Source organism: Anarhichas minor, unplaced genomic scaffold (genome assembly GCF_050575085.1).
Source record: "Anarhichas minor isolate MPS153535 unplaced genomic scaffold, ASM5057508v1 ptg000014l, whole genome shotgun sequence".
Classification (NCBI taxonomy): domain Eukaryota; kingdom Metazoa; phylum Chordata; class Actinopteri; order Perciformes; family Anarhichadidae; genus Anarhichas; species Anarhichas minor.
In genome coordinates this window covers 8,338,966-8,351,764 of record NW_027466460.1, presented here as the reverse complement: position 1 = coordinate 8,351,764, position 12,799 = coordinate 8,338,966, and the positions used below count along the sequence as shown (strand labels likewise).

General features: G+C 39.5%; 1 protein-coding gene across 1 annotated transcript; it reads left to right on the top strand.

Annotated features, from left to right (window-relative positions):
- Positions 1 to 2,131: 2,131 nt before the first annotated feature.
- LOC142949599 (polyunsaturated fatty acid lipoxygenase ALOX15B-like) lies at positions 2,132 to 9,538 on the top strand. Its single transcript, XM_076091329.1, has 14 exons — positions 2,132 to 2,284; positions 2,626 to 2,830; positions 2,981 to 3,062; positions 3,314 to 3,436; positions 3,538 to 3,641; positions 3,965 to 4,131; positions 4,298 to 4,441; positions 4,915 to 5,118; positions 5,311 to 5,397; positions 5,504 to 5,673; positions 7,216 to 7,337; positions 8,400 to 8,500; positions 9,017 to 9,187; positions 9,359 to 9,538. Exons 1-14 carry the CDS (start codon positions 2,132 to 2,134, stop codon positions 9,536 to 9,538), a joined length of 2,013 nt encoding a protein of 670 aa, XP_075947444.1.
- Positions 9,539 to 12,799: the final 3,261 nt, after the last annotated feature.

The following is a 12,799-nucleotide window of genomic DNA, read 5'->3' as shown; positions in this document are numbered from 1 at the left end:
AGACCAGAAGTAGAGTGAAGCAGGTATTTAATGAATGATGAGCTCAGAACAGGAACCTTACAGAAACACAACAGGGAATCCACGGATGAGATGAGATGAGATGAGATGAGGCAGGGCAGGGCAGGGCAGGCAGGCAGACGAGGAGGAAACTGGCTGATGCTGAGGGAGTGGCTGACAGGTAGAGTGAGGAGGGTGTGGAGCTACACAAAGACACAGAACACAAAGCCTAATTGTGACAGTATGTATTTGTTCTGCCATAGAGATTGGTTTCTATCATGTTACAGTTGTTTTTAATAAAACTATCTGATGAATAATCCGGATAAACAGTGTCGGTAAACGCTTAGTTTGTTGTTTTATAGTGTTTTTAATTTACTGATGTTCTCACATTTAAAAGGTGGTTTGTCTTGATTGACGAGCAATACTGCCTTAACACATCATTATTGCATGATCTTAATGTTCATACATGTCCAACATTCCATCACCAGAAGTAATTATTTGCTATTGGTACTGACTTGACACTCCCACAAGACTCGACACTCCCACAAAACTGTGTGTATACAATGAAAAATCTGTGCTGATTACTTCAAAACATCAAGAGAACATTTCATCAAAGGAACTTCTTGGTCTCATAAACTGGTAAGAGAGACGCTTCCTTAAATTATTTCAAATATTAGACTGTAATTGATTGGTGAGGAAAAAAAACATTTAATATTAGCTCGTATATCAATTTTCATTGTGATACCAGTATGTTAAAGTTGATTTGCACTAAGGTTCATCTGGTAACAGTTAACTTGATCAGTACTTAAGGTGCGCTCACACCAAACGCGGCGCGAATTATTCGCGTCAATCGCCAAAACGGCACAAGCGCGTGAGTTGAAATTTTTCAACTCCGCCGAAAAAATGGCGTGATGCTGCGACACGATAGCCAATCAGCGTTGAGATGTTTCTCCTCTCATCACTGATTTCCTGCCGTTGTTGAATCAGGAAACACATACTGTAGCCGTCTCTGTTCACCCAGAGCTCTATGATACCTCATATCAATAGAGACCGGTGTTGGGAACGAAAAGGAGCATGTTTGAGTTATCAGCATTTAAGAAAACTAAATTATTGACATCAATAGAATTATTAATGTCAGTAAGATGATTAATGATTATTAATAATAACGGGGCACCACCCTGCGAACAGGGACCAATAACCAAACGATAAACTAACTCTCATAATTAGTGTTCACTCACAATGTCAATAGTCTGAGTACTATTACACATCCAGAGTGAAAGTGAAGGTTTAAGTTCGAGCAACAGACCACATATCCAGCTATTATCACAATGCATGCACAAAGTAATCACAGACAGCTGCTCTTTAAAATATAACAGAGTTTATTAAGTTCCAATAATAATGATCTAGTCAACTAATATCTAAAACTAACAACAACTATACATTTATGAGCATGCTATCTAAAATCAACAAAAGGGGGGGAATGTGTGTGTGTATGTATATGTGCATGCAGTGTGTGTGTGTGTGTGTGTAGGGGAAAGGCGGGACAACAGCTCAGACAACGTGTGACATAATCTGAAACGTGGCGACGTCTCTCATGCGCAAGATTCAAAATGGCGGTAGACATAGAGGTCTCGTTGTCTCCACGTGCCTGTAGCCGTTTGCTCAACGCCAGAGCTAACATTAGCTTAAAGCTATATGTGTGTGTGGGTTAGTAAAAGAAGAGAGAAAACAAACAAAACAAAATAAATTCCTCCAAAACAAAAGATTAAGATCCTCCGCACTGCGTTGGAGTACGGAAGATTGCTCTCTCGCGGAGCTCCTCTGGACTATGTTATGAACCCAGACAAGACGGTGTTTAGTTTACCGGGATATCTGGGACTTCCACAACAACACGTACTAAGTAGAAATAAAGGTTATTTTTTCCATGGTTGATGGCGGACAGTTGAGCGGCTTCAAGGGCGATAAGCCACGCCCCCTCTCTGGCACGTCTAGCGCGATTCACGCGAATGAACACAAATAGTCCCCAGCGAGAACAGTGGCGCGAATGACGCGTTTAACGTTTGGTGTGAACAGTGCTGAGAATGGTTATTATTTTTCTCTCCCCACCAGAATTCCTCTGCTTGCCAGTGTGAAAATGGTGAATTATACAGTGACCGTAGCCACGAGCAATCTCGCAGCTGCCGGCACTTTTAACAGTGTCTGCATTAAGCTGGTGGGCACAGATGGGGAGAGTGAACGCACCTGGCTGATGGGCTTCAAAGGACCTTTCGCCTTCTTCAGAGGAGCAGTGAGTCTGAAATATCGGTCTAAATGTATAACATACTGTCTCAACTTTACGAGATTATGGCACATTAAATATCAATCTAGAGAAGCTGATGTAAACTCTGGTCAACTCAGACTCATATGTGCAGCAACAGGATATGTGCTGCTCTGTAACTCTTTAACTTACGGCCACAAAGGTGACCAAAGCAACAAAACAAATCCCGATAAATTGATATTTTATGCAGTGCCACATTCAGTAGTGTATGATGAAGTATTGGGATGTTACAGCTCAGTTCTTAGTTATCAAATCAAAACGTTTTGATCTCTTGTATGAATGTTTTCAACCCATTTCTGTCATTACTCCAGGTGTCCAGTTTTACCGTGTCCTGCCCCGACTCCATTGGAAAGCTGGTCCTAATAGAGATAGATAAACCGTTGTTCCTACTGTTCTTTGAAGACTCTTGGTTCCCTGCCAAGGTGGAAGTGAGATCCCCTGAGGGTGACACCTACAACTTTCCCATCTACCGCTGGATCACTGACGGTGAGGTGCACCGCTTCAGAGAGGGAACAGGTTTGTGTGAATTAGACTTGTCAGACATCCTGTACGCTGTTCACTGACCACAGAAGACATAAAAGAAGGAAATGCTGGTCTAATGCTGGAGTAACCAGCTCGCTGTATTTATCAACAATTTAAAACCGTGTTGTAATTTCTTTCTTCAAGCTCTGAGAGTCTTTGAAGACGACCATGATCTTGGCAAGTACAGTCGGGATCAGGAGCTGAAGCAGCGAGAGGAAGACTATCGGTGAGCAATCGGAGCTTTTACACTTTTTAACTTTATGCATCCCAAAACTAACATTCATCTACACCCTTTTGGTTGAAAATGAACCACCATATGACACTGTTACACCTGCCAGGGTTTGTTGAAATGTATTTTGCAAAATTGCAATATTGAAGTCAAGTTAAGTATATTATGCTTACATATTAAACTAAAACTGCTTATACACTGGTATCTATGCAAAGTTCCTCATTACTCAGCTCTTCTCTATTTACCAGTTGGGATGTGTATCTAGAGGGAATACCCCACTGCATGAAGTCAGAGGGCCCTCTTTCTCTGCCTGATGAGGTCCAGTTCTCCTTCACCAAGACAACAGAGTTTCTTTTCACTGCAGCCAATGGGTGAGGTCTTCAATTCTGTCAGATATCTATCTATACTGTACCTGCCTATGAACATGATTTAAGGCATAATAATAAAGTAAATGTATGCTTATATTTTCTAGGCTGGTTGAGCTGCAACTGAAGGGACTTTCTGACTCCACGGACAACTGGCCTGATATTGATGCTATCGATCAGGTGTTCTGCTTCAAACGGACTAAGATATCAGGTACTATCATGGTAGTTTAATGAAGTACTTGATACTGTATGCATGATTCAACTATGTTCATTCAGATATACATGATGCTACCTAAAACATGTTATAATTGTTTTTATTACTTGGCTTAATAAAGAGGGAAAAATATCACAGAAGGAATCGATTAACAGTATTTAATTGCATACAATCAAGACTTTGACTTTGAAGCAACTATAAACAGTGTCCAACCATGTCTGTGACTGCAGTCTGTGTAACACATAAGCTGATAACTGTGATATAGGAAGCTTTTCTAGTACAAAGTTTATAACTCAATGAAGTTCAAATTTATTTTCTAGAATATGTCGAGGATCATTGGAAGGAGGACGCTTTCTTTGGCTACCAGTTTCTAAACGGTCTGAACCCCATGTTGATCCAACGTTGTTCAGTCCTGCCCAATAACTTTCCTGTCAGTGATGACATGGTCTCCTTCGGTGGTCAGCGTAGCTTGGCAGATGAAATGAAGGTGAATGTCTTGACTTTGTCTAAGACTCATATTTTGCTCCATGACATGATCAATTTGAAAAAGCATGTTGCACTTACATTCAGTTACGTTCACTTAGTATAATTAATATTCACACTGTATGCATGTGAGTCACATTATTTCTCATCCTCACTCAAATGAAATACAGAAAGGAAACATATTCCTGTGTGACTACAAGCGTTTGGATGGGCTGAAAACAAACATCGTCAACGGGAAGAAGCAGTACTTGACGGCTCCCCTCGTCCTGCTTCACAAAACACCTGATGATAAACTGGTGCCAATTGCTATTCAGGTGAGATTAACACTCAAATATCTTATTATAGTGATGACTCTTCCAGGACGGACAGACATGCAACACTATAGATGTCATATGTACAGAGAAGACAGAAATTCCTTTAGTTAAATTACACAAATATAATGCAAACATACTGTATATGAATAATGTGGATCAGAGAAAAAAATATTGAAAGTCTTTTCATTGCAATTGCCAGATTGCCTCCCTTTTCCCTCGGCCAAAAACATGAGAATTTAGGCAATAGATCATTGAAGTCGGGATTCTGTTCTGAAGTTGACCCTGTGCTCTGACATGGGAGTCAAAGAAATTATGAATTTGCTCTTAGAGATCAACAGAGTATATAACTGAAAAGCAGATGAAACCTAAAGTAAACATACAACAATTTCAGAAAATCCTTTGCAGTTATTGACCACTACTGGTAATATATTGAATGGATTGAATTAACCACACCTCCCTTCCTTCTCCTGCAGCTGAAGCAGACTCCAGCAGATGATAATCCCATCTTCTTTCCTACTGACTCTGAGTACGACTGGTTGACGGCCAAGATTTTTGTGAGAAGTGCAGATTTCAACGAGCATCAACTCAATGTTCACCTGCTGCGCACTCATTTGCTGGCTGAAGTTTTTGCAGTGTCACTGCTGCGCAACGTGCCCATGGTGCATCCGCTGTACAAGGTAACTGAAAGGGAGAATACAGAACTTTTACTAGAGTTGTCATTTGTTTTAAAGTTACTGATTTTTGTGTCTTCCAAAGATGATGAATCATAATGTTAGTGTGTATATATTTTCAAGTATTTGACACTGCTGAATGGTATAGATGCATCAAGATGTGTGCTTTGAAGTTAACAGAGTTTTCCTCTCTCTCAGCTCCTTGTACCTCACACTCGCTACACTCTACAGATCAACAACTTAGCTCGAGGTCTTCTAGTATCTGAGACTGGATTTTTCACTCAGGTATGAAAAGACAAACACCTAAATACCTAAAAAATATATATATATTCAATGTCATGGACATTATTTATCTCTAACTATAATCCTTACATATTTAAATATCTCCTAGTTTACAGCTTCTGGTGGAGAGGGTATGAAGACACTCCTGAAGAGATCACTGTCCTCAGTGACCTACCGCTCCCTCTGCATACCAGACGACATTGCTGAGCGTGGGCTGGAGGATGTACCGAACTTCTACTATCGGGATGATGGACTCAAGCTTTGGGATATCATCCACAGGTAGTACAGGTGTCCTGGTATTGGAAAACAAGAGCTCTAAATCCTCCCTCTCTTCTAGCTTTTATTCTCTTATGTAACTCAGTTGGTTTTACATAAAGGATCAGTTAAGCTGCAACATCTTCTTTTGCCCTTTACAAACAGTTTCTTTGCATAATTTCTTTCAGTTAGTGTCACGAGGCATGATGGTGGACTCAAACGCAGACCAGAAGTAGAGTGAAATGGGATTTAATAAACACTTAAATCAGAACGTGAACACTACAAGAATACACAGGGAATCCAGGGACGAGACAAGAGACGAGGGGGCAAATCCAGCAGGACGAGGCAGGACAGGCAGACGTGGGAAACCGGGAGCAGGACAAGACAAACAATGACCTGGCAGTGAGTGACTGAGAGACAGGGGTTTATAAGGTGACTTGAACAGGTGAGGAGAGTTGTGCTGATGAGGGAGTGCTTGATTACTGATCAGGGACAGGTGAAGGGAGTTGGACTGGTGCTGAGGGAGTGGCTGACAGGTCGAGTGCTTGATTAGCGGCAGGTGAAGGGAGTTAGGCTGATGCTGAGGGAGTGAGGAGGGTGAAGCTAAACAAAGACATACAGAACACACAAGGCAAAGCCTGATCGTGACAGTTAGTCCATGTTAATGCAATATCCTACTAACAGTTTAACTTGAAACATATGCTCCATAGCAGTCACCAGAGAAACTGCTGCAAGTTAGACTAACAATGCCTTAAAATATGACAATTCAGTAAATGAGTGATCTGCCTCTTGATTAAGATTGGCAGTTGGTTGTAAAATTTTCTAAATGAACCAACCTGAACTACTTTGATTGAGAATCTGTGCAAGATTAGGGAAGGGGCATCCCTACCCTTCAACATTGAAGGCGTCAGTTTCAGGTGATTATCCTAGCTCAGCACAAAGACTGGAAGATCTCATAAAATATCAAAGAATGGGCCTCTCAACACCTGTAAAGCGCCTTAATTAACAGTATTTCATATTGTTTGTTTAATCCTGGTTATTTGTCATCACTGTGAGGTTGCCAGAAAGCCAGGAGGCTCCAGGAAGTCCCTGCACCTGGCAACTATTTACCAAGAATAAAATGTGGCATGTTTTTCTATTTGTGTAAAGTTTAAATGAAATAAATACAATGTGTTAATTAATAAAATTTAGAAATGCTGGTAGTATATTTTTTGTCAATATGAAGCTAGCTAGGCTAACTGTTTCCAGTATTTATGCTAAGCTAATTTCCACCAGGTTGTAGAGCTATACCTAACGCACAAATATGAGTGATATTGATCTTCTCATCTCACTCCCAACAAGAGAGAAAATGGGCAAGTTTCAGAAAATGTCACACTATTTCTTTAAAATTCTTTGATCTACTGTGTTGAATAAGCTATTGCACCAATTATTAAACAGAACTGATCATTCTAAAGAGATGGCCTTAAATTGTCTTACAAAATGTCTTACTATTGCAGTGTGTATTAAAAAAACAACATAATTCAACTGGGAATGTGTTTAACAGAACTTATCCACATTTCTCAAAAGGTATGTGCATGGAGTGCTGAGCTTCTACTACAAGAATGACACTGAGGTCCAGAAAGACTCTGAACTACAGAAGTGGATTTTGGACATTTTTGAACATGGATTCCTTTCCCAAGCCGGCACAGGTGGGCTTAAAGACAAGATACATCTTAATGATGATAAATGTGCACATTTATGAACTATTATATGATCTTAATGCAAACAGAAGTCAAACTTAAATTTTGTCTTCCAGACATCTTAAATGCAGTTTATTCCCTCTAGTAATAGTTTTTGGTACAAAGGACTAACGATTGAAAGTCAACGCTCGGGTTCAAACACTGAAAAACCAAGCCAGAAATCTAGTTGTAGTTATGGATTCAGACCTCAACCTGAACAGCCAGATCAAGACTATTACAAAATCAGCCTACTATCACCTGAAGAATATATCAAGGATTAGAGGACTTATGTCTCAACAGGACTTGGAAAAACTTGTCCATGCATTTATCTTCAGCAGACTGGACTACTGTAACGGTGTGTTTACAGGTCTCTGTAAAAAGTCAATCAGAACGCTGCAGCTGATTCAGAAAGCTGCAGCTTGAGTCCTCACTAAGACCAGGAAAGTGGATCACATCACTCCAGTTCTGAGGTCTTTACCCTGGCTTCCTGTCCAACAAAGAATTGACTTTAAAATCCTGCTGTTGGTTTATAAAGCACTGAATGGTTTGGGGCCAAAATACATCTCTGATCTGCTGCTACCTTATGAACCATCCCGACCCCTTAGGTCGTCTGGGACCGGTCTACTTTCTGTTCCCAGAGTCAGAACTAAACATGGAGAAGCAGCGTTGAGTTTTTCTGCTCCACATATCTGGAACAAAGTCCCAGAAAGCTGCAGGTCTGCTGAGACCCTCAGCTCCTTTAAATCAAGATTGAAGACTTTTCTGTTTGCTGCTGCCTTTAATTGAACCAGATTCAAGGATATTAATCAATTTCTGCATTTTACTATACGACTGTATTTTATTTCTTTCACTGCTTTTTTGTGTTTTAATGACTGTTTTTGATGTTTCAATCAATGTTCTTAATTGTTTTTAAATCTCCTTTTCTTTTGCCTTATGTTTTGATGTTTTTAATGGTTTTATGTGAAGCACTTTGAATTACCTTGTTGTTGAAATGTGCTATACAAATAAACTTGCCTTGCCTCTAATTGTCAGGAATTCCAGAGATCTTCACCACCGTGACTGAGTTGGTCAAGTTTGTCACCATGGTGATCTTCACCTGCTCAGGACAGCACTCGGCTGTGAACACTGGACAGGTACGGTCTTTTAATTCAGTTATAATAATGCTCTTTTTGTGGAATGGGTTCATGAGGTTTTTACTGTTAGCAAGTCTAACATCAACAAGAGTCTACAGCCATGCTAGCAGGACTGTGAGGCTGCACTTTGGCACGGTGATGCTTTGAGCTGTAAATAACAAATGCTAACATACTTGCAATGGCAACGCTAACATGCTAACTTTTATCAGGCATAATGTTTATGAGATCACAATCTTTGTTTACCATGTTAACATGCGAGCATCAGCAAGCTTTTTCTAATCAGCACAAAACACAAAGTACAGCTGAGGCTGGTAGGAATGTCATTCGTTTTGAAGGTATTTGGTCATAAGACAGAGTATTGGACAAATAAAAACTTTGATCTGATAGATGAAAAGTCATAGGATCATGAATGGTCCATGAATTGTTCCAATCAAATATTTCAGTGTGGACTGTAGACAGACTGACACATGACGTAGCTTCAAACTGTATTATTCAGTCATCTGTCATTCTTCACAGTATGACTACGGTGGCTGGATGCCCAACACTCCCCTCACCCTACAACGTCCTCCACCAACCACAAAGGGGACAACAAATGAGGACACTATGCTGAAGACATTCCCTGCTGTCAACGCAACGGTTAACGGAATGTCGGTCGTGTGGCTACTCAGCAGGCAGTCCACTGACTCTGTAAGTGCCCAAGTCTTTAATCACATAAATGAAATTCATGTTCAAGTTGTTCAAAGTAAAAGGTGATTAGAGTCCTGCTCACTAAAACTGCACATTGCTGTATATTGCCAAAAGTCTGTTTTTAAACATTCTAAACATTTCTTTTTTTAAATGTACCATTCATGTCATCAGGTCGTTCTTGGTCAGCACCCACAGGAGCATTTTAGTGAGAATATTCCCTGCAAGCTGATCAAGGATTTTCAAGGAGAGCTTCAAGTGTTAAGTGGAGTCATCAACACCAGAAACAAGAGTCTGGAGGTCCCATACACATACTTGGATCCAATGGTGCTAGAAAATAGTGTGGACCTTTGAATTCTACAGTTCTTTGTGAGCTTGTATGTTGTGTGCCAATTGATACAGAGCAATAAATGTATATTTTTTGTGAGAAATAACCAGCTCTGTGTCGTTGTCAGATGAAACTTTCAAGCAAGCTTCTTTCAGTGAACTTAATGTGCTAAAGAAATAAAGTCAAACATGGTGCATATAAACATTTGCTTGAGTCAAAATTGTCTGTGTCTTGCCCCACATCTCTTGGAAAACTTGAGATGACAAAAAAGTCTCTCACACTGTTCCCAGAAGACACCTGGTTTCCCTGCAATGTTTTAACAGAAAGAGTCATCTACAACTTTTCCATCTACCACCGTGTCGCTGATGGCGAGTTGCAACTGTTCAGATATGTAACAGGTTTTGTGGAACTGTACTTGCCTGTTACATTATATTGTGCTGTTTACACTTTTACTGTCCCCCAAACATATAAGAGAAGAAATGGCAAATTTTGAATCCTCTTTTCTTTGATAATCATCATGTAGGCAAGTACAGTAGAGTGAAGGAGATCAAGCTAAGAGTCCCAACTCTTGTGAATATTGGCAGAACCAGCCCAAATACATGTCAGCAGTATGAACTGTCCCCAAAATGTAAGGTTGTCGAAAAAAATAATAGATTTTCATAGCTTGACGAAGGTTAAACTGAAAGGACTGTCTGATTGCAAGCATACTTGGATCAACATTGAGGTGATTAGCAAAGTCTTCTTTGCTCATGTCTGTCCAACATTTCTACAAGGTTCTCTGTCAAATAAAGGCAAAAGTTTGTTGTATTGCAAAAGAGTTATTGTAACAGTTAAAGGTCAAACCCTGTCAGTAGTCTCTTCCAAATGTCCATATCAGTACTGTAAAATTATTTTGTGACTGGCCTGTTGCACATGTTTCATCTTGCCAAAATGTGAAAATTATATTTGATCTAAAATTCCAGACAGACAGACGACACTGTGTGACAAAAAACATTTAGGTGGAGTGAAAACAAATGTCATCAATGGGAAGAAGCAGTACTGGATGTCTCCCCTTGTCTTGCTCCATAATACCCCTGATGATAAGCTGGTGCTGATTGCTATTCAGGGGAGACTGACCTACAAATATACACAATATTAGAGTTAAACATGTGATGGGACAGTTTGTTTAAAGAAAGATAGATAGTTACTTTATTAATCCCGCAAGGGGACATGTTTTTGCTACAGCAGCATTTATGGTACAGGCAAGCGATAAAAATAACAGAGTAAAAAATATTAAATATAAAAATGTAAAATGCACAATATATACAATGAAATAGAATACATTTAATATTAACTAAACAATAGTGCAACGATTCAACCAAACAAACAGTGTAATGGTGTTATAGTTGTGTGATTGATTTGGCCAGAGGTTATTGAACAAGGTTATTGGATTTATGGCGTTATTTGAAATATTTTAACTTGAAGCTTTTCTTTATAGCACCATCATGTGAACTCCTGGAAATTTTAGTGTGGACCTACCTACCATGTTTTGCTTTGTACACTTTGCTTTGTACACTACAACTACTGGATATTCCTACATATAGCTTTGGTTATGTTATGCATGAATATCTATTTTACATTTTATTATTTTGTTTTTGGTGAGCAAGAGCACACAAGAGAGAAAAACAAAAAATAAATCTACACCTAATAATAATGCTACTGGTCCTGATTCGGTTCATTTCTGTCCCTTGTGTCAGACACAACTAGTGTATGAACATCTTTTTAGTTCCCAGGTGCCCAAGAAGTTATGTGTTTTACATATTAAGGAGACACAAGTTACTGAGCCAAGTTCTGTGGGCTGTTTTGAAATGTAGGCATCTCTGCTGGGACTGGCTTCTACCGTCACCAAATACTGTTTATGTGGTAGTGGGCGTGGTCTGTGCTCAGCTGCAGGGGAGAGATCTGTGGGAGTGGTTCAGGGGAACAGTGCCAGGGTTAATTGGTACAGGTGTAACCTGTTGCTAATTATCACATACACTAACCATGGCACTGTTCCACTGAACCACTCCCACAGATCTCTCCCCTGCAGACAGGCACAGACCACACCCACTACCACAGTTTGGAAAGTCTAAGTGATAAGCAGCACAATAAACAAGCTTCCTTCACAATTTGAAAGAACTTAAAGACACAGCAGAAACAGTGGTTTACATTTTAATAAGCAGAATAATAATCTAACCCAACCCCAAGCATATACCAGGGTAACATTAGAAGAAAATACATTAATGAATATAAATAAATAATCCTGGGCCAATGGGAATGTGTTAGCAATAGTAGTTGACTACATCCGATTCAGTATTCATTTAGCCTGGCGGTCTGCATCCCCCCACAGCTCCAGAGATCAATCTGAGGGGTCACGAGACAGGTAACATGGTAGCACAGAAGAAAAGAGAACCAATTAATCTGGTTTTTGCTCTTGTCTTGTGAGATCAGGAAAAAGATTGAACATATTCTGGAGTAAACTTTCTGTAACTCAATGGCAATAAAACTGAAGTCATTTTATTTGGACCACAGCATTTGACCAACATTATATCTTCTCATCTCGGCCCTTTGACCTCTTCTGTTTAACCATTCAATTCAGGATTTAAGTGTGACAAATAAATTAATGAGGTCAGTAAATTATGCTTAGTGTTTAATAAGAATGAACCAAACACCAATCAAAACATGATGTATAGTTTTGCAATTAGGTAAAAAAAAAAACATGACTATAAAAATTAGTATTTTCCCCAACAGCAAGATCCGCAGATGAATGATCCTCGACTAGGTTGCAAATTTACCATAAACATCAAATATCAGATGAAATAATCACCATTAAATACATCTGTATCAATAACCTAGATAATTAAGAAAGGCACAGGTAAATATGACTAAATCTTTGGTTTAAGTACACGTATACTGTCATCTAGTGGTAGAAATGGGTCAACACTTTTACTGTCTACAATCTGCGTTCACTAAAGCAACAGCAGAATATGTGGAGAAAATAAATATCAGTGCCAACAGCAACAACGCTGCGCCCTCAAAAATGACTTGGATGGAAAGAAGAAAAAATAGATTTGCAAAAACCAAATTCGGCTCGTTATTTGACTTTGGTTCTCAGTTTTTTTCGCTTTTGAATTCAAGACACCAAAAACGAGAAAACCATGGTATTTCCGGTTAAAACAGACTATCAAAACGTACACGGACCGGGTCGTTAGATCTCTGCAGCATCAGGATGTGAAACAGGCCGGTAGATTTCCCATCAGAGTGCGACA